At 43.2% G+C, this 20807-nt stretch overlaps 1 protein-coding gene across 2 annotated transcripts in view; it reads right to left on the reverse strand.

Annotated features, from left to right (window-relative positions):
• The window catches only part of RALGAPA2 (Ral GTPase activating protein catalytic subunit alpha 2), a 329438-nt gene that overhangs the window by 15909 nt on the left and 292722 nt on the right, over nucleotides 1–20807 (reverse strand). For both annotated transcript variants that reach the window (XM_047068562.1, XM_047068561.1), the window contains exon 38: nucleotides 6842–6963. In XM_047068562.1, the coding sequence (XP_046924518.1) occupies nucleotides 6842–6963 (122 nt within the window). The remainder of the gene's footprint in view (nucleotides 1–6841; nucleotides 6964–20807) is intronic.

Genomic DNA, 20807 nt, shown 5'->3' on the forward strand with positions numbered 1-20807 from the left:
GGGAAAATTCTGGATGATTTTATTGGAGTTCTGAGCTTTCTTCCAGATCTTTAACTAACATTAATAAAAAGCCAGCAGCCATGGCTTTGATTTATGGGACTATCCCCACGGAGGGCGCCAGGATAGCATTTCCAAAACTGCGGTCCCTGGCCTGCACTCCCCTTCCAGCAGACAGGTAAATGGGTAGGCAGTGGTATATTCCAGGATGAGAAAGGAAGAATCGGGAGGTGCATGTTCCAAGAGGATGACAAAAGGAAGATGGGCTGGAAGAGGAAGAGGTTTGCATAAGATGGAGTGAGGAAAAACATGGACAGACAGGGTGGGTGAGCATGATAGCCCAGTAAACACCTGCTGAGGGTTCTCTATGTGCCAGGCACTGTGCTCATCTCTTTACACATATTAACTTGCTGAATCCTTATGAATACCCTTCAGGAAGTTTCTTATTAGACCCATTTTACAGAATCAGACTAACCTGTAGAACCACAGGTAACATGGCTGTGGCCACACACTGGAACACAGAAGACACTAGCCCACTCAAGGGAATCCATCCTCCCTGCAAAGAGCCTCCAAGGAAGCTGGGGAGGCTGCTGTCAGTGGAAGGTTCTGGCCTGTGTTGAGCCAGGAGGACAGGAAAACAGTGGAGTTGAAATGACTAGGGTGACTGTATGCAAGAAAGAGCAAAAGAAGGCAAGCCTGGGCTGTGTTAAGTACTGACGGAGGAAGATCCATTAACCCTGGCAATGGGGTATGAAGGGTCAAAGGTTTGCTGATGGGCACTGCCATCTGCCTTTATTCTAGGGTTCAGCAGCAGCGTGTGGGTACATAGGCTCTGGGCCTGGGTCCTGGCTGTGTTCCTCCCACCCCCAGAATGTCAGAGGCCCCTCCAAGTGTTGGGATGGCCTGCCTGAACCCTTGGGACCTGACTTATCCAGGGCACGTGGGAGCCTCTAATGCATGTTTGCTCACTCCATGAAGTCAGAGTATATTCTGGGCTTCAGTTCCCTCCTCTGTTCGATGTGGTTGGTTAGAAGCAGGAGTGAGAGGGCTCCTTAAAGGATTCTGCAGCCACAACTACGAGGCTGCCTTATACACTGTCACAATTATGTGGGTGTGCTGGCCAGTGAAGTGATTGACTGTCATCAGAACAACCATAACCTGAGTTTCTGTGGCTTATGTTTCCAGCACTATCACTTCCCTAAATTTCATTCTTGTCTCCTGAAGACTTTCTGAAGAGCAATGAGGAAGGTACAGCTTTCCTGAACAGGCTCTGTTTGAAAAACATTAAGGTAGTATTTGCTTCTCTCCTCCTCAGGGAGGAGGAGTTTGTAGACTGACAAACTCTTTTATAACTGGCTGGTTAGGAATTCCGTGACCAATATAACTGACAGCCAGCATTTGGTGACAGCTTACCAAGTAGGGGATGGTGGTAACCATCTGAGTCTTGGATGATGTCACTAAAACTGGACTCCACTTTGGGAAGAAAAGAAAGTGTGGAATGAGGGGTGAGGACCCCACTGCCAAATTGCCCATGGCCTTTTGGTTGTCCCTTTATAGCTTGGTCTTCAGCTTACTCAAAATTGATGTGAAGCAGTTAGGCTTCATATCCCCTCAAGCTTCTTCTAGTTCCATGTTCTCCAGTATTCTTTGCTGGTTTCAGCAAATTTAATAGGAAGGTGAACACATAAGAAATGTTATCAATAGAAACCTTATGAAGAACACTTTATTTTTTTATTTTTTTATTTTTTTAAAAAATTTTTTTTTTCAACATTTATTTATTTTTGGGACAGAGAGAGACAGAGCATGAACGGGGGAGGGGCAGAGAGAGAGGGAGACACAGAATCGGAAACAGGCTCCAGGCTCTGAGCCATCAGCCCAGAGCCCGACGCGGGGCTCGAACTCACGGACCGCGAGATCGTGACCTGGCTGAAGTCGGACGCTTAACCGACTGCGCCACCCAGGCGCCCCATGAAGAACACTTTAACATGGAGGGAGGAATGGAGGAAGGAGAGGAGAGAGGAATGTGGGGGAGGAGGGTGGGAGAGAGAGAGAGAGGGAGAGAGAGAGAGAGAGGCTGAGTGAATTGGTAACATGACCACCCTCAATGAATGGGGAAAATCTGTCATCTTTTGGGGGGTTACAGTTAGAGTCTCCCTTGTGCAGTTTCTGGGGATCAGCCTGATTGCTAACTGCCAGGAAACTGGTCATGTGGGGGATCTGTGTGCAGAATGGCAAGCCTGCAACATCCTGGCACATGTAGCCACTGTGTATGGTTCGGGGGTCCAGCCGGTGAACTCCTCTAGGTAAAGGCTGATGAGTTACAAAAGTAGTTTGTGTAGCATCCACTTGCCAGCTTCACTTTGGGACCAATACACCTGCAGTCTTATGAGGGTCACCGGAATGATCCAGTGACACCAGGCAGAGTCTTCTGATAGGTTCTATGAACTTAATTTGATTTTGTTGTAGAAGAAAATTACAAAAGTCTTTTATATTAGGTAGGTGAGCACAATAATCCTCTCCAAGAGGGCACATGTGCACTTCCTGAGCGTGACCGCTGAAAGCTTACGGTTTTGTGAATAGGAATGGTGGTGGCAACCTCCTAAGACCGACTCAGACTAATCTGGGTTAAGCTCCAAATATGACCTACATCAAGAATGACAGAATCGGGTGGAGCCGAATGAGGAGTTTCCTCCCACTTGCTCTAAATTCTGGAACCTTTACCACCTGGCCTATCATAAAGGTGAAAGTATGTCTGACCACATCTTGGAGGAATCAAATGTGTTTATGTAAGGCTCACAAATAAACAAAGATTTGTGCTCCCTCTGCTGGTTCCCTACAGGAATATTAAGGTAGAAAGGAACCAAAAACAGTGTTGGCATCTTCAGCAAACACTGTTGATTTGTGTATACTGAGAACAACTCATTTAACTTGGTTTTGGGACATTCTTCGAAAAACTCAGTCTTTATCAGGTTCCAACCAAGGCACTTGGAAATTCTTAAAATCAGATATTAAATCAGACATACCTGTAGTCCTCCACTACCAAATTGCTAGCTGTGACTGTAATAGTGATTTGGGGATTCATTTATCAACAGACACAAGTGGATTCCTCCAAGGTTTTAAGATCTAGACACAACCTTTAAAGCAGTTCTTGGAAAAAACAAAATCTCAGGTCCAAGCTAAAGTTCCTTTTTTCTCTTCTTGTGTATAAGACCAGCTTCCAAAAGGTAAAGATTTATACTATTTATATCCTTTCCGATAATGTCAAACATTAGACTTGATTTTCCAAATCATTAGCATGCAGAAGAATGACCTCATGGTGAACAGATGCACTTGGCTGTGAGCTGCAGTGATTACATCAGCCCCGCCCAGCAGTCGAGGGTGCCCATTCCAGTTAACCCTTTGAAGGCCTCTCTGCAGCCCCCCCTTCCTTAGGAACATGCATGAAAACACAAGCCAAGTCCCTCACCCCAATGTGTGTATGTGTTAAATGAGTATGTATACCCGCATAAAACATATATGTATGTAAATACACACACACACACACACGTGTGTGTGTGTGTGTGTGTTAACTGCAGCAAATATTTTAACACTGGCTACCTTTCAGAAATTGCTGGTCAATAAGGAAGGAATCAAAAGGAACATAAACTACAGGGCTAAAAAAAAGGCAGCTCAAATACTTATTATGTACTAGGTATTATGAGTACAAGTAGTAGACAGAATATGTATGTGGTAGGTGGTGTTTTAAAATAACATTTTCTGACTTGGAAAATAGTTTCTTTTTTAAACCTCTTTTTAAGAAGCGGAGCACCCACCTATTAGCTAACAATTAAAGACCCTACATCCTCATCAGTGGTTGACAGTGAATCATGAAGAGAAACACATTTACTTGGCTGGTGTGCACCTCTCTAGCTGCCTCCGGTGACAAGGAACAGCACTGGGGCAGAGGGAGTCTGAAGAGAAGGCATTTTCCAACAGCAGCTTCTTTGGGCACAAGCCACTCCCACTGAGCACACTTCCTACTTATGCATAGGACTCCAAGGCTGATATCACAGGCCTTCCCTCTAGAAATGGGACTGCTTGCTGCTACAAACACAGTGTGGAAGGAATACAGGGTTCAGGTTACTCTGCCTCTGCATTAACAACAAAGCCCCTTGCATGGAGGATACAAAGAAAACCTGGGAGCCCCTAATTCCTCAGATTGTGCATATGCATGTGAGCAGGAGCCCAAGGCCCTGCTTTGATGGCACTGCTGGCCGAGACGGTCTGATTGGGTCCTAAGTGCACTGTGGGGGCTTAAGCGGCTCAGGGTCAATTTTTCCAGTTGGCTTGAGGCTTGGAAGAGAAGAGTTCACCTCTGTTTCTTAGTTTAAGCTAGCTGGCTCATGTGGGTTTGACTGTACTTGTCCCGAGAAAATAGGAAACACCGAATAAATGAAAAATATTTTCATCTGTAAAAGTGGTAATAGGCTGGGATAGGGATTCCTCAAAAGCAAAACTGCTATGTGAAGAGCGGAGGATGTGCTTTTGAAAATGTGCCTATTTATGGTCTGGAAATGCTCCGCCCTCACTGCACTGCCTCCAGATTTCAGTTCGCATCAAGTTCCTTTCCAGTTCCTTCCTCATCTTTGGTGTGGGCAGATATGCAAAGTGGTGACAGAGAACATGCCGCCCAGACTTAAAATTGCATTCATGGACTGATGTGATATGTGTACAAAAAATTTTATCATTCAACATGGAATGCTCTAAACCCTAAACATTATGAAATGTAATGTGGATGCAAACAATTTGAAAGGAGGAAGAAACAGCATTTGTCTTGATAGCCCATGTTTGGTTTCATGTTCCTTTTGTATGGGTTCCAGGGCCCACTCATGAGCTGTCAGACCCTTATCTGCTAAGTGACCTTGGCAACGTGATGCTCTCGAAGAAGCCTGCTAGCCATTGCCTCCAAATACCAGGTCCTGAAAAACCCAAATCACTTCTGGAGACTCACTTAAGATATTACCTACACACTAGCTCATTCGGATGGATTTAAATAATTATGAACTTTTGGAAAAGATCAAACTAATTTACATAGATGCTAAAGTATGCATGGAAAACAAAGCTCATCAATATTTGTTTCAGGAACATCTTAATCTAGAGCCTTAAGAATGTAAGAGTTAAGGAATGTCAATACCTAGTTATTATTTCATTTCTTCTAATTATAAGAAATAAAAACCTTTCTTAAGAGTTAAAAACAAACAAACAAACAAAAAAACCCCAACAACTCACAAAACCCTGCACAGAAAAACTAAGTCCCAGGACCTCATGAGGATGAAAAAGAGCTGAATGCGATCTTTAAAAAATTAGCTTTGCTACAGATCCTTCATGTTCTTTCACCTACACACTAGAAATGATTTTCAACCTCTAGCCAGAGTGGTGTGAAATCTCCATTTCCCTTGAAACTGATTTTTTTTTTTTTTTGGTTTTAGATAGAATGTTGGCAGAGGGTATAAAAGAATTCAATTCACAGCTGTTCTACTTTTTTTTTTTAATGTAGGAAACATTAATCAAAGCTTTAAGTTATAAGCTTTCTCATGTTGTTTAGTATTCCAGTTCAACAAAGATCAATAGAGGCCATCCCTGTGTTTCTTGACGCCTCACCAGGAAGCAGAGGCGTGATTATGTAAATCGCCCGGCTCCAGCACCTCGGCCAGCTTGCTTATCTCCCCGGCCTTCTGCCTGCTGCTCCTGGCTCCCTGTGCAAAGTGCAAGCCTCTCCCTCTTATCTCCCAACAAAGCTCGGAGAGGCAAGGATTGAAGCCAGCGATGTTAAACAATGATGCATGGCTGATTTTATTTGTAAGTGATTTATTTCACTGAATTTAATTTTTTTTCACTTTGTGTGTAAGATATTTAGTAACAAGTCAGAATCAGAGAAGTAAGGCGGTGTTCAGAGACAATTGACACAGGTTAGAAATCTATTAAGCATGCTAACAGTTGTGTCTACACCGGTGGAAGAAGAAGGAAGCCCCTCATTGAGAATTTCAACATGCATTGACTAAATATCCCATTTACTCTCTGAAAGGCAATTAATCTGTAATTACATGCAGAAATTCACAAGTAATTCTATTCTTTGGGAAAAAAAAACCCACAGTAATCATATAATCAGTTTAAGGGGTAGTACCCTTTTTTTTTTTTTTGAATTGGAAATACAAAAAGAGTAAAACCTAAAAACAAGGACATTCATGGAAATTTCTGAAATATTCCATTGGCATAATAAATGAAAATGATTGAAAGCCAGTTTCTAAACAGGTTCCACGCCAGGTGCTGCGCTGGTCGGCAGCCTGTCCGTGTGACACAGGCCACTCCAGAGAGAAAGCGTGCACGCGGCTCTGCTGTAATGATGGACCAGGGGACACTGTCCTTCCATCTCTCTTGCATTAATCCCTGACCCGAGTATCTCGGCAGCATAATCCCCATTTAGCATTAGTAGCAACGGCTTCGACTGTGAGGAACACTTTTTTGATAAGTAAGCACTGATTCGGGCATCGCTTTTAAACAACATATTCCCAGCTCAGCAAGAAACCTACACTCCTGAATGAACCGGAGCACATTACTGAGAAAAAGTTCATTAACCTTGCTAGATTCGGGGGTTAACAGGATAGCTGAAGAAAAGCACTGAGTGAACAGCTCGGATACAAAACAAATTAAAATGAATGTCATCATTCCTTTTGATATTCATTAGTTGATTCAGAGGGAGAATGCTCTTCTTAAATTTGCAAGCATTTATCTGTGAAAAACAGGTGTACATCTGCTGCTCGAGTGCGTCCTAAGCGCGGGAGGGCAGAATAATGCAGACACTCACCCGTTCCACCGAGGGAGGGGCTGGGCGAGGGAGAAAAGACTTGGGCCGCGAAATCCTCAAACGTCATTACTTCTCGGTGGTTCTGAATTATTGCTTCGAGGTACAGAGCTCTCTCTTCGTAGCTGCAGTCATTGATTAAGGAAACAAGTGCACATGTGGAACGACACATATAACAATGACACGGTTCACTCTGGTTTGAATACGGTTATGCAACTTTTATGTGTGTGTGTGGGGGGGAAGAAAGTACCTTCCAAGTCTGTTAACCTCTTGCCAGGGAATTAAATAGAAGTCATAATTAACGGTAAGATTCTGATGTTGAGACCTGTTTCTCTTAGACTTCAGTCAGTTACATCCAACACCAGTATTACTGAAAAATATGAACATCAATAGTTATAGAATCATAGCAAAAAATCATTAAGGTTGATCCAAACAAACAAAAACAGAGGCATTGATTGTGACGGCATCTCTTTCCACTGATGGCTGTGTGATGATGTCGGACCTTCCCTTCCTAGGTCAGTGGATAGAATGTTCTTCTCAGTCCCTATAAAATGAATTGACACTTGAAGCAAGAATTGGTGTACACTTAAAAAAAAAAAAGACACTGCACGGAAGAGGGAAGGCCAGGAAGGTATGCTCCAAGGGGGCACCAGTGCCTCAGGCCAGGACAGGCTACGAGCATTAGAAAATAGGAACTAATAAGTGGGGGACTCTAGCAGAGAGTGCACAATGCAATTTAAAAAAGAAAAGACTATTGCCTTTTAATTAAAACTGCAGTCTGGAACACACGCATTCAAATGTGTAATCAAAAACCAGTCACCAATAAAACTTACAAGCGTAACACGCTGAAGCAACTTTCCAGCTGTCTTAATAGGACCCCTGCGTGTGGCAGCCTTTCATAGGGCAGAAAGCAAATCTTCCCCTTTTGTGTATGGCTTCTGTTTCCTCGGAAGGTGAATCATGCACTTCCAATAACAGGATAACGTCAGAACAATTCGACAGCGGATGGAGGCACCGCGCGTATGACTTTATGAATTAACAGTTGGGGAAGTCGGCATGACATCTCATTTTCCCCTTCCTAGTTATCAATGCAAAAGTTAAAAGGTGTGTTTTAGTCATTTTGAAAATCATGCTAATTCTCCAGGAACACAGGGAATGTGGATCACCATCAATCAGTTCATTATTTGCTACTCTGGAAGAGCAAAAGTAATCCTAGCATTTCTCACCGTATTTTAAAACTATCTTTCCAAAACAGCCTCTTTAAAAATAAAAGTTGGTGACAATTATGCTTTTCCGATTAGCTTTCAGTAAGCATGTGTTTTAAGGTTGGAAAATATTTTTCTATTTTCTTTTGTCAAAGTATGCATATGGATTTCCCAATGCAGGCCCTTCCTCTTCTGCCCCTTTTAATTATATTCAGAGGAAGATTTTTACACCATGAGACCAGAGGCATCTTGGGGCTGTGCTGTCTACTGCGGTAGCCATGAGCCGCATGTGGCTATCTAAATTTAAATTTAAATTAATTAAAATAAAAAAATAGAAATTCAGTTCCTCTGTCCCACTAGCTGTATTTCAAGCACCCAGCAGCCACATGCAGCTGGGGTCACTGTGCTGGATTGCATGGATGTGAAACACGTCCTTTGTCGTGGCGAGAGCTATGGGGCAGCTCTGTTCCAGAATTTCTCTTTACGTTTGCTCTATGTAACTTTAAAAAAGAATTCAAAAGTGGCCCCTCTGATGAATTTACAGTGTTTTATGCAGACAGTCACGGCAGCCGAAGGCCTGGGTGGTGGGAGTCTGAACCGAATGCAGGCTGAACTCCCAGTGACTCGCCCTGATGAACAGGCTGCCAAACTTCCACAGTGAGAGGCATCCTCTCAGGCCCAATTCTAGAGGGACCCACTAATGCCATTCACGTCTCATTATGAACACGCTTATTCTGCACAGCACTTGGCTGTCGCGCAGCTCGGCCCTCCGTGCACGGCCCCAGCAAGCCGCTGGTCCAGGGAACAGCAGGACGTTAGGCCTGAGTGGCCGTCTGGCGAACAGGCACTCTGACACTAAGCTGGCACGTGCTGGCCCAGCAGGGGCCGAGCGAGGCGTGACAAATTACTCAAAGAGCTGAGCTAAACTTATGGCTGACAACCACCTGAGCCTTAGGACAGCCGTGGCCCGCTGTCAACACGCAATTCATGACTCCCCCTTTCAGACCGCAGTCTGCTTGAGGGCCCGGGTTAGAGCAGGCGCGGCCCTCTAAAGACCTGTCATGCTCTGCCTAGAATGGTCCTGCTGTTTCCTGAAAGGCCCCACTGCGTCCAACACATCCACATACAGTGCTTGGGACAATGGTGAACAAAACAGAAGAGTGGATGCATTTTGCTAAATGTGCTATGGAAGCCACATATCTGCAAGAGTGGCTGCGATGTTAATCAAGCTCGCAGTCAACCCTACAAAGAGATGTCATGTATAATACCACAGAAATTGACCTCAGACAGCAGCTCGTCATCCTCTCCCTGAATGACACTATCCAGTTGGTAAGCTTGTCCCTGTCAAGGCTGAGAAATCTGGGCTCCTAAGAGCAAGTCCAGCACTTGAGTTACCGGGGGTGATAATCAAGTTTTGAGATTCTCTGACTTGAACATTTATGGTCTGACTCCTCAAAGAAGGCACTGTGGGAGACAGCACAAAAAGGTGCTTCCAGAACTGGATACCAGAGGAGGAAGTGTTTACCTCACAGAAGATTCCCAATCTCGCATTCACGCCCTTGTCACACGTAGCACACACTCCCCCACCCCCAGGCTGGTCCTATGCTGTCATTGGAGCGTTAACAGCGCTAAACTGGGTGTTGTCATCTAGACAAACATCCATTAGGGACTGCAGGGAGACCAGGAGATCACCAAATGCATTTTCACTCAAGGCCCACGCCAGGGCATGTAAACACCATGACAAAAAGAAAACAAACACCACCCCAATCCTGGCACTGTTTAGAAACAGCGAAGGAGCTCAGGGTGCCAGAAATCATTTCTTTTAGTAGCTTTAAAGAATGTACGTAGCTCTGGGATTTAACTGAATTTATTAGAACTACTAACAAGGGCAATTAGAAGCAGCATCACCTGACATTTTCTTTTCTTTTTCTTTTTTTTAATTTGCATATAAGTGGACCCGTGCAATTAATGTTTATTTATTTTTGAGAGTTACAGGGTGCTAGTGGGGGAGGGGCAGAGAGAGAGAGACAGAGAGAGAGAGAGAGGGAGAGACAGGATCTGAGGCAGGCTCTAGGCTCTGAGCCATCAGTGCAGAGCCTGATGCAGGACTTGAACTCACAGACTGTGAGATCATGACCTGAGCTGAAGTTGGTCGCTTAACCAACTGAGCCACCCAGGCACCCCTGACATTTTCTTATCTAATATCTTAGGGCTTCAATGCTGGTTGTTTTCTATATAAATAAAAAAAAAAGGCATTTATAATTTAGACATCGAAACGCTATTCTAAGGTTCCTCTCCTGTGTAAGACATGTTAAGATATGAACCGAATGCTGTAATAATGCCAGGCAGTGGATGGTCGGTGCCTCTGGCTGAAAGCAGGTGGCTAAAGAGACACCTGGTCACAAATCCAATACCTGTTTTAATACTAGCCACTGCTCTGTTGTTCTCTCAGAAAGTCCACTAACAAATGTAAAACTTCAATTCTGTTCTAAATTACTATCTCATTAAAAACCACACACAAGTATTTTTTTAAAGAGAGAATTTTCCCTTTGATTACTCAATTCGGAGAACATTTAAATTATTACCTAGCAATCCATCTTGGTTCCTAGATATTTTGAGTTTTTTCAGTGACCTGCTGTGTCTATGTTTTGATGTAAGAATTTTATCAATTACTGATATCCCTCTACTTGAATAAATATGTATTTGCCACTTTTATTTTATCAAAAACTTCCAGGAGAACTTTCTGACACCCTCAAGACAAATTCAACTGGGTTAAAAAAAGCCTGAGAATACAAGTCCAACTCCCCAACTTTATTCTGATTATTTGTTTTTATGTTTAGAAATGGCAGCAGCTGTCTGACAGGAAGGAGCTTGCCTTTTGGAGACAAGAGGGGCTTAGGTTTGAGTTCCAGCTTTCTCCCTGCTACCATGGGGGGACCCAGGACAAGCTGTCCCAATAGCCCCAGCCTCGGTTGCCTGATGTGTAAAGCGAGGACACTGACATCTGCTCTTGGGACTGCCCAGAGGACCAGATGGAATCACATATTGAAGCCTCAACGCGACCCAGGTTCCAGAGCACAATAGAAACATGCGAGATGTGGACTGCCCGCTCCTTCGCCCCACTTAATATGGGCTTAGGGGTTCATCTCCCAGAAAGAACATAGTGGATAAGCTGGAGGAACCTCTGTGTCTCTAGGACAAGCAAGCCTCCTTTATGCTAGACCCTCGTGAGCTGGGGTGAGTGTCATGGCTTCCACATTACTGATCAGCAAGTGGAATGCGAAGGGTTCAAGTGATTTTCCAGAGTCACAGTTACTCAGTGGTACAGTTGGGACCAGAACCGAGGTCTTCTAACTTTTACTGCTTTCAGCTTGATTTCTAAAGTACACAGGATTAAGTTTGGGGTTTCGTGCAAGGTTGGGAGCTAAACTACTGACTTAAATCTATATGGTCGTGAAAATCAACCTGAGTCCATAGGCTTAAGCTGCATCGACACCCACAGACTATGCTGACTTTATAAATTCAGAAAAATAACAATTACCTCATTTTCATTTCTTTTTACTTAATCATGCTATGTGTTTGCTGACTGCTGTTTAGGATTTTCACCCTTTTCTCTGCTTTATTTATTTATTCCTTAAATTTTTTTTTAAATTTTATTTACTTTTTTGAGAGAGACAGAGCATGACTGGGGGGGGGGGGCAGAGAGAGAGGGAGACACAGAATCTGAAGCAGGTTCCAGGCTCTGAGCTGTCAGCAGAGCCAGATGTGGGGCTCAAACTCACAAACTACGAGATCATGACCTGAGTCAAAGTCGGATACTTAACCAACTGAGCCACCCAGGTGCCCCTATTTTTTTTTCTTTTAAGGAAAGACCTTCCCTAAATTTCCCAGGAGTGGCCACTAGGCCCAGCCTGACAAAACAGCCTTGGAGGAGCCTTCTGATGTCATATCTGTGTGTCCTGCAGCAGTTTTCCTACCTATCCCTGGTTTTCCTTAACTCATGCAGCCCCTCATCGATGACACAAGCCCACCCAGAGCTGGTCGCACTTGTGACTCTGTAGACTCCATTTCCCATGGCAGTGGTCTATGAGGGGAGGGAAGCCAAGTTTCAGCACTGCCTGGGAGGCTCTGGACAACCCCATGTGCCTCTGAGAAGTCGTGGCACTTGCAAAGTTTGCCACCATTGCTTGCTCCATCCATCCCTTGAGGGTGTGACAGTGGAATAAAGAGAAGCCCTGACTGTAGTTACCATGTAGGACCATCTCATCTTAAATATCCTTGCATTTGTTTCCTGTGGCTGCTGTAAATGACCACAAACTGGTTGGCAGGGGGCAGGGGGCGGGGGGCGGGCTTAAAACAACAGAAGTTTGTTCTCTCACACTTCTCGGAGGCCAGAAGTTCAAAGTCAAGGTGTCAGCAGGGCCTTACTTCCTGCAGAGGCTCTATATGACTGATCACTCCCATCCCTGCCTCCTTGGCTATACTGCCTCCTCCTCTTCGTGTGTCTCTTATAAAGACACTTGTTACTAGATTTAGGGCTCACCTGGATAATCCAGGATGATCTTCTCATGTCAAGATCCTTCACTGAGTTGTAAAGACCCTTCTTGGAATAAGTTAACATTCACAGGTTCTGGGATTAGGCATATCTTTCTGGCACCCACGACTTAGCCCATTATACTCCTTATGAGTATATCGTATTATACTGTATGGGTCAGGTTCATCCTTACATCACTCATACTACCTAGCTTATAGGTGCTTTATGCAATATTTATTGAATGCCTAGGATTTGTGCCCATTGCTCTGGGTTATGACACTGCTAGATATATTTCAAGCAAAGGCAGTTTATAAAGAGAGATTAGGGAGTTTTCAGTTTGAAGTAAAAATCTGCATAGATAAAAAAATAAGTGATACAAAACTTCCAGAAGAAAAGTATAGGGCAAATTCTTTATGACCTTGGGATTTGGAGTGATTCATTAAATAAGAAACAAAAACATGAACCATAAGGGGGAAGCCTGGTACATCTGGGCGTATTCAAATTAAAAACTACTATTTACCACAATACCATAAAAAGTGACAAGGTACAAAGTGGGAGAAATCATCTACAACACACACAACTGACAAAGGGTAAATGTCCAGAACATGTAAAGAACCCCCAGAAATCAGTAAAAGAATCAAATCTAATCAAATCTATTAGAAAAAATGGGCAGGGGCACCTGGGTGTCTCAGTCGGTTGAGAATATGACTTAAGCTCAGGTTATGATCTTGCAGTTTGTGAGTTCTAGCCCCGCGTCGGGCTCTGTGCTGACAGCTCAGAGCCTGGAGCCTGTTTTGGATTCTGTGTCTCCCTCTCTCTCTGCCCCGAACCCACTCTCATTCTGTTTCTGTCTCTCTCAAAAATAAATAAACATTAAAAAAATAAAAAAAAAGTTAAAATGGGCAAAATACACAAGCATTTCCAGAACATAAACTATGAATGGATATTAAGGTGCTTAACATCACTAATAATCAGGGATTATTACAGCCACAATGAGATACCATTTTATATATACCAGACTGGCAAAACAAAAAAATCTAATAATGCCAAATGTCAGAGAGGATAGGCAGAGGAATTCTCAGAGCCTACTGGTAGGAGATAATTGGCTTAACTTCTCAGGAAGGCAATTTCACATTATCCAAGAAACAGCAGATGTGCAGACTTGTGGGCCAGCAATCCCACATGTAACAATGTTTATAATATTCTATAGACAGTGGCAAAGTCAAAAAAGAGAGAGAAACTATTTTTAAGTTCTACTGATAGATGCAGTCACATAGTAGAATATTATACAGCAGTGAAAATAAACCACAGGTGTGTGGATTAGTATGGATGAAACTTAAAAAACAATGTTAATGGAAAAGTAACTCACTGAAGAACATGTACAGTGCAATTCTATCTACATACATTTATATTTATTTTTAATTTTATTTTTTATTTTAACTTGTTTTATTTTTTATTTTTTTAAATTTACATCCAAATTAGTTAGCATATAGTGCAATAATGATTTTAGTAGATTCCTTAATGCACCTTACCCATTTAGCCCATCCTCCCTCCCACAACCCCTCCAGCAACTCTCAGTTCATTCTCCATATTTATAAGTCTCTTTTGTTTTGTCCCCCTCCCTGTTTTTATATTGTTTTTGTTTCCCTTCCCTTATGTTCATCTGTTTTGTCTCTTAAAGTCCTCATATGAGTGAAGTCATATGATATTTGTCTTTCTCTGACTAATTTCACTTAGTATAATACCCTCCAGTTCCATCCACATAGTTGCAAATCACAAGATTTCATTCTTTTTGATTGCTGAGTAATATACATATACGTATAATATACATATACATATAAAACATATAATATACATATAATATACATATATGTATGTGTATACATATATATATATATATATATATATACACACACACACACACATATATATATCACATCTTCTTTATCCATTAATCTATTGATGGACATTTGGGCTCTTTCCATACCTTGGCTATTGTTGATAGTGCTGCTATAAACATGGGGGTGCATGTGTCCCTTCGAAACAGCATACCTGTATCCTTTGGATAAATGCCTAGTAGTGCAATTGCTGGGTCATAGGGTAGTTCTATTTTTAGTTTTTTGAGGAACCTCCATACTGTTTTCCAGAGTGGCTGTACCAGCTTGCATTCCCACCAACAACACAAAAGAGATCCTCTTTCTCCACATCCTCACCAACATCTGTTGTTGCCCGAGTTGTTAATGTTAGCCATTCTGACAGGTGTGAGGTGGTATCTCATTGTGGTTTTGATTTGTATTTCCCTGATGATGGGTGATGTTGAGCATTTTCTCATGTGTCAGTTGGCCATTTGGATGTCTTCTTTGGAGAAATGTCTATTCATGTCTTTTGCCCATTTCTTCTCTGGATTATTTGTTTTTTGGGTGTTGAGTTTGAGAAGTTCTTTATAGATTTTGATACTAACCCTTTATCTGATATGTCATTTGTGAATATCTTCTCCCATTCCATAGGTTGCCTTTTAGTTTTGCTGATTGTTTCCTTTGCTGTGCAGAAGCTTTTTATTTTGATGAGGTCCCCATAGTTCATTTTTGCAGTTGTTTCCCTTGCCTTTGGAGACGTGTTGAGTAAGAAGTTGCTGCGGCCAAGATCAAAGAGATTTTTGCCTGCTTTCTCCTCAAGGATTTTGATGGCTTCCTGTCTTCCATTGATGTCTTTCATCCATTTTGAGTTTATTTTTGTGTATGATGTAAGAAAGTGGTCCAGGTTCATTCTTCTGCATGTCGCTGTCCAGTTTTCCCAGCACCACTTGCTGAAGAGACTGCCTTTATTCCATTGGATATTCTTTCCTGCTTTGTCAAAGATTAATTAGCCATACATTTGTGGGTCCATTTCTGGGTTCTCTATTCTGTTCCAATGATCTGAGTGTCTGTTCTCATGCCATTATTTTTATTTATTTTTTTAAAGTTTATTTATTTATTTTGAGAGAGAGAGAATGAAAACAGAAGTGGGGGGGGGCAGAGAGAAGGAGAGACAGAATCCCAAGCAGGTCCTGTGCCACCAGCACAACACAAACTGTGAGATCACGACCTGAGCTGAGATCAAGAGTCAGAAGCTTAACCAACTGAGCCACCCAGGTGACCCTCTACATAAATTTAAAAAACAGGCAAAGTAAAACATACTGCTTTAGGAATACACACATATGCAGTGAAACTATCACCCAGATTATATCTGGGGTGGGGGAAGAGGCTGCATAGAGAAAGGTCAAATATATTGGTCAGTACACATGGGGGACCAGTACAGGGGCATGTTTTATTATTCTTTAGAACTTATGTAAATGTTAGCTATTTTCTAGTATGTGTAAAATATCTCATAATATAAATAGGCAATCTGGTGAGAATGGAATATAGTACTAATCAAAGGGATCTTTTCTCACCTATTGTAAGGACAGAATGAGCTTCTTTAAACCAATGGCAGTGGGGCACCTGGGTGGCTCAGTTGCTTAAGTGTCTGACTTCAGCTCAGGTCATGATTTCATGGTTCATGAATTCGAGTCTCGCATCAGGCTCTGTGCTGACAGCTGAGAGCCTAGAGCTGCTTCAGATTCTGTGTGTCCCTCTTTCTCTCTCTGTCTCTGCCCCTCCCGCTTGCATTCTCTCTCTCTCTCTTTCTCTCTCTCTCTTAAAAATAAACATTAAAAACAAAACCAAAGGCAGATATAAAAAATATAGTTAGAGATAACAATGATAGGTCCATCTGATTCAGACACAGAAAAAGCAGAAAAGAGGCAGTGCTATTCTTAAGGCCTTAGTTCCAGAAACAGACCAAAATATGAGAGCTCAAAATTTCCAGAAAGGTGTGAAAAGCTGTGGATACAAATGCCATCCATGGGGTGGGGGAATATTGCTCCAGGAGAAAATATGTCTTCTTACAAAGATACTTTTGCTAGAATTACCTCACACTAAGAATGACAAAATGGGCTGAACTAGAGAATGGTGAACACACTACATATATACACAGGCCTGTGTGCATGATTTCTATTCAGCATCCTACTCTGCTCAGTACACTTGATTTCAAGGGACTGCCATTTTCAGAAAGCAAGTCCACATTCACTCAAATGCTTATCCATGCAAGAAATATGTGCTGAGTGCCCACCAGTGCTTGGTGATGGGCACATAACTGGGAAACAGGACAGGGGCTGCCCCTACCCTCAGCAGGCCCACATTCCAGCAGAGACAGGTGCACAGAGTAAGGGGAGCTGTCCTTACGTAGTGCCAGGTAGAGAGCGAGGACAGAAAGCCTCTGAAGCAGTGGCCAGAAAGGGGCTAATCAAGAGGGGGTGGGGGCAAGCAGCTGTGAGAGCATTACAGGTGCAGACAGGCATGAGTTGGAAGGAGCCCCAAGGAGTTTCAGGACGTGAAAGGAGATTGGTATCCACCCCAGGGTGGCAAGAGGGGCAGGAGGTACATTTGAAAGACTGGCTGGGTCTGGGTGACAGGAGGTCTGAATGGTTTGAGGCAAGGGAGCAGTGTGGCCTCACTTAGGTTTCTAGATCACCCCAAGAAGGTCTGCCACCACTAAGGAAAGTCCAGCACGCCCTCACATTTTGAAGAGGTCAATGCTGGCTTGCATCTATATGATTAATCCCTGGGCTTGTACAGTACTTGTTCTCTGCCTATTTCCAGGATATATATATGTTGAGCAAGTGGAAATGGTACGATGGCTACCTGCAGATTTGAAATGACCACAACTTCTGAGAATGGTCTTGAAGAGAAGGTGTCTGGTTGGATGATGTGCCTGACTTGGAGGGAAGAGGAAATGGAGCACAGGCAGAGGTGAAAGCAGCCCTCCAGGATGAAGCAGAGAACAAAGTGTTATGGACAAGATGGCGGGCACATTCCTCACACAAGGACAGATACTGTGCTCACAGAAATCTGGTGAAAAGGAGACTATTTAAAACAGCTGTGGACTGAGGAATGTTACCCTGAATCAAATGTTTTAAATATATCTATAGATATACTTTAAACCTAGTAAAAAGATGCATCAACAGTTGCAAAGAGTCTGAGCTCAGAGAAGGGACAGCTAAGAATAATTTACGAAACGAGGAAATTAATGAGATGATTTCTTCCATCAGTCCCACCACCAGAAGCTTTAGGAGGAGAGGATGCAGAGGATGGTGATAACACCTTTTCATTTCTTAGGCAAACAGCAGTCAAAGGATAAAGCTTTAAAATGCTCACTGGTCTCGGATATGACAGCAAAAGCACAACCAACCAAAGACAAAAAATAGGAAAATGTATCAACAAAGTGAAGAGACTGGAAAAAAAAAAGTGAAGAGACAACCCACAGAATGAGGGAAAATATTTGCAAATCAGTTACCTAATAAGGGTCTCATACCTAGAATATGTAAACTCTTGTAATTCAATAATAACATGACAATTCAATTAAAAAAATGGTCAAATGATTTGAATAGACATTTCTTCAAAAAAGACAAATGCATGGCCAACAAACATATAAAAAATGTTCAACATCATTAGCCACTAGGGAAACGGAAATAAAAACCACTGAGGTACTCCTTTAACCCTACTAAGATGGTTATCATCCAAAGGGACAAGGATGACAGTGTTGGCGAGGGTGTTGAGAACCTGGAATTGTCGTACTCTGCTGGTGGGATGTGGAATGGCACGGCTGCTGTGGAAAACAGTGTGGCCATCAGCCCCTCAGGAGTCAGACGCGTGACCCAGGAAATCTGAGGTCTATACCCATGAGAACTAAAAATGTACGTTCACACAAAAGCCTGTCCACAAGTGTTCACAGCAGCATTCTCTGTAATAGGCAACAAGTGAAAACAACCCGAATGTCCATAAACTGAAGAATGGATAAACCAAATGTAGTCTCTCCATACAGTGGAATATTATTCAGCCATAAAAAGGAATGAAATATTGAACCAGCTACAACACAGACGACCCTTGAAAACACTGCTAAGTGGGAGAAGGTAGATACAAAAGGCCTCATATTGTGTGACTCCACTTATAGAAATGTCCAGAAAAAGAAAATCCAGAGTCAGAAAAGAAATTAGAGCTTGCCAGGGACTGCGGGCAGAGTGGATACAGGGTTTCTTTTGGGGATGATGAAAACATTCTGGAATTGGATAATGCTAATGGTTGCACAATCTGGTGAATATAGTAAAACCCACTGTAGTACACAATTTAAAAGGGGGAGTTTTATGGTATGTGAATTATATCTCAATGAAAAACTGTCCCCACAAATGCCTATGGTATGCGTGGTACACACTACACACTGTGGGGAGGGTCTTCTAATGCAAAGGTCCTCACTGAGCACACTCTGGAACAGGTGGAGAGGTGGCCTGGCAGAGAACAGAGCCCCCCGGGCACTGTTGCTGGATCATTTATTCATGGAAGATGCCTGCAGAGGAGCAGACCATGTGCCAGGGACTGTTCTAGGAGCTGGAGGAAGCAAGGTGAGAAAGATTACAGCATTCACAACTTATCTGGGAGGACAGACACCCAACCTGCGAGGTGGTAAGTACCCTGTGGACTGAATGGACCCAGAGACTATGTAAGTACCCATGGACGGAGAGTGGTATAGGTCAGCCTGCCAAGGGTCTGTCACGGCAGGAGGGGCAACAATAGTCTCTAGCATCTGGGGATCACTGGAGGCTTTTAAGTAGATGAACAGCAAGATATGGCCAGTACTTGAGAGATAATGGCAGGGGAGGGCACATGTTGGAAGGGCCTAGAAGGGAGAGAGACTGGAGGAAGAGGAGCTAGTCAGGGAGAAAGATGTGACATGGGCCTCAAGAAAGCAGGGTTGGAGGGAAGGGAGAGGAGGCTTCAGGCTGTAGGGCTGCTCACTCTTGGTGAGAGAGGGAAAAGGCAGGACAAAACTTAGGGGTTCAAGGCTCAAGTGACAAGGGGAACTGTCGAGTCTGAAGGGTCCGAAGGGATGTCAGGGGAGAAATACTGGGGAGATGACAAATGTGTCCTGGCAGAGAGGCCTGGGCTGCAGACAGGAAGCAATGAGTCATGGGTCTGGAGACTGCCGTAGAGGAGAAAAGGAGAGCATGCACCGCTGGGAACTCCTACCTTCCCACTTCTGCAGCAGGGGCAGAAGTACATTCACAGGAAAGGAAGATGGAGGAGGGACTGGGGAGGGATGAAGAAGGTTCTGAGCCACATCACAGAACCTTGGGAGGGGCATTTCTGGAAGGAGGAAACTCTGCTCCGATGGACTCCTATATCCTTCACATCTTCCCTGGTATCTGCCACCCAGAGGAAAATCCATAGGTGGGCTGGGTTGGCACTCAATAATCCTAAATAAATGGATGAAATTCCATAATCATCAAGATAGGAACAGATGCCAGATACAGCCTAAAGCCATACATCATTTTTTACAGAGATTCTGTTTGTCTTTCAATATAATGCAAATTTAAATTCTAGGACGGTTTAAGATCCCAAATAAATGAATCATTCAAAGTAAATGTCACAGCCTGGTAACGGATAAAAAAGATGACTTTACTGAACAATGTAACCAAATAAAATGGATTTTCGGGAAAAGGAAATTAAACACATGGAAGTATAAGATATTAGATTAGGTTTCAAACACTAATGATACACTCCTTGAAAGGAAAGCAGTCCACTTCTGCTAAGAAAGAAGAAAATAGCCATATGACCAGGTTTAAGAATAATTCCAAGGAAATGATAACACTAAGTGGAAATGTGATAGAAATAGGTTTGCTTCAGGCTATTAGATTACAGACTTTTGGAGATCTTCTCCCATACTCCCCTGTCCTGGCACAGGGAACAAATGGGTCTCCTTCTTAGGATCTTGGGACACTCCAAGAGTGCAATGGATTTGATCTCTGTTCAGATCAGTTCTTCTTAAGGGACTGATTTGTTGAGGAGCACACCCCTAATGACCGCATTTCCTACTTCCATCTCTGGTGCTGCGGGTACACCTCACCTTCTGTAAGTCACCACGAAAGAAAGAAGCCCATGACAGTAAAACATCAGCGATGAGAACACCCATCATTCAGCCTGTTTAACGTCTAGAGAACGTGCCGTCAAGTGAGCGAGCAGGGATTCCACAGGCTGCTTCACTGATGAACATGACCCAAGAAGTGACGGATCAATGTGAACAACAGAGAGCCCGAGGGGTCTGCCATGCTTATGCCAATAACTTGGTTTCTGGGAGGAAGGGAGTCAATGTTGCTTGA

Source organism: Lynx rufus, unplaced genomic scaffold (assembly GCF_022079265.1).
Source record: "Lynx rufus isolate CCGP_SWC_20201006 ecotype Redwood Valley unplaced genomic scaffold, mLynRuf1.p SCAF_8, whole genome shotgun sequence".
Classification (NCBI taxonomy): Eukaryota; Metazoa; Chordata; class Mammalia; order Carnivora; family Felidae; genus Lynx; species Lynx rufus.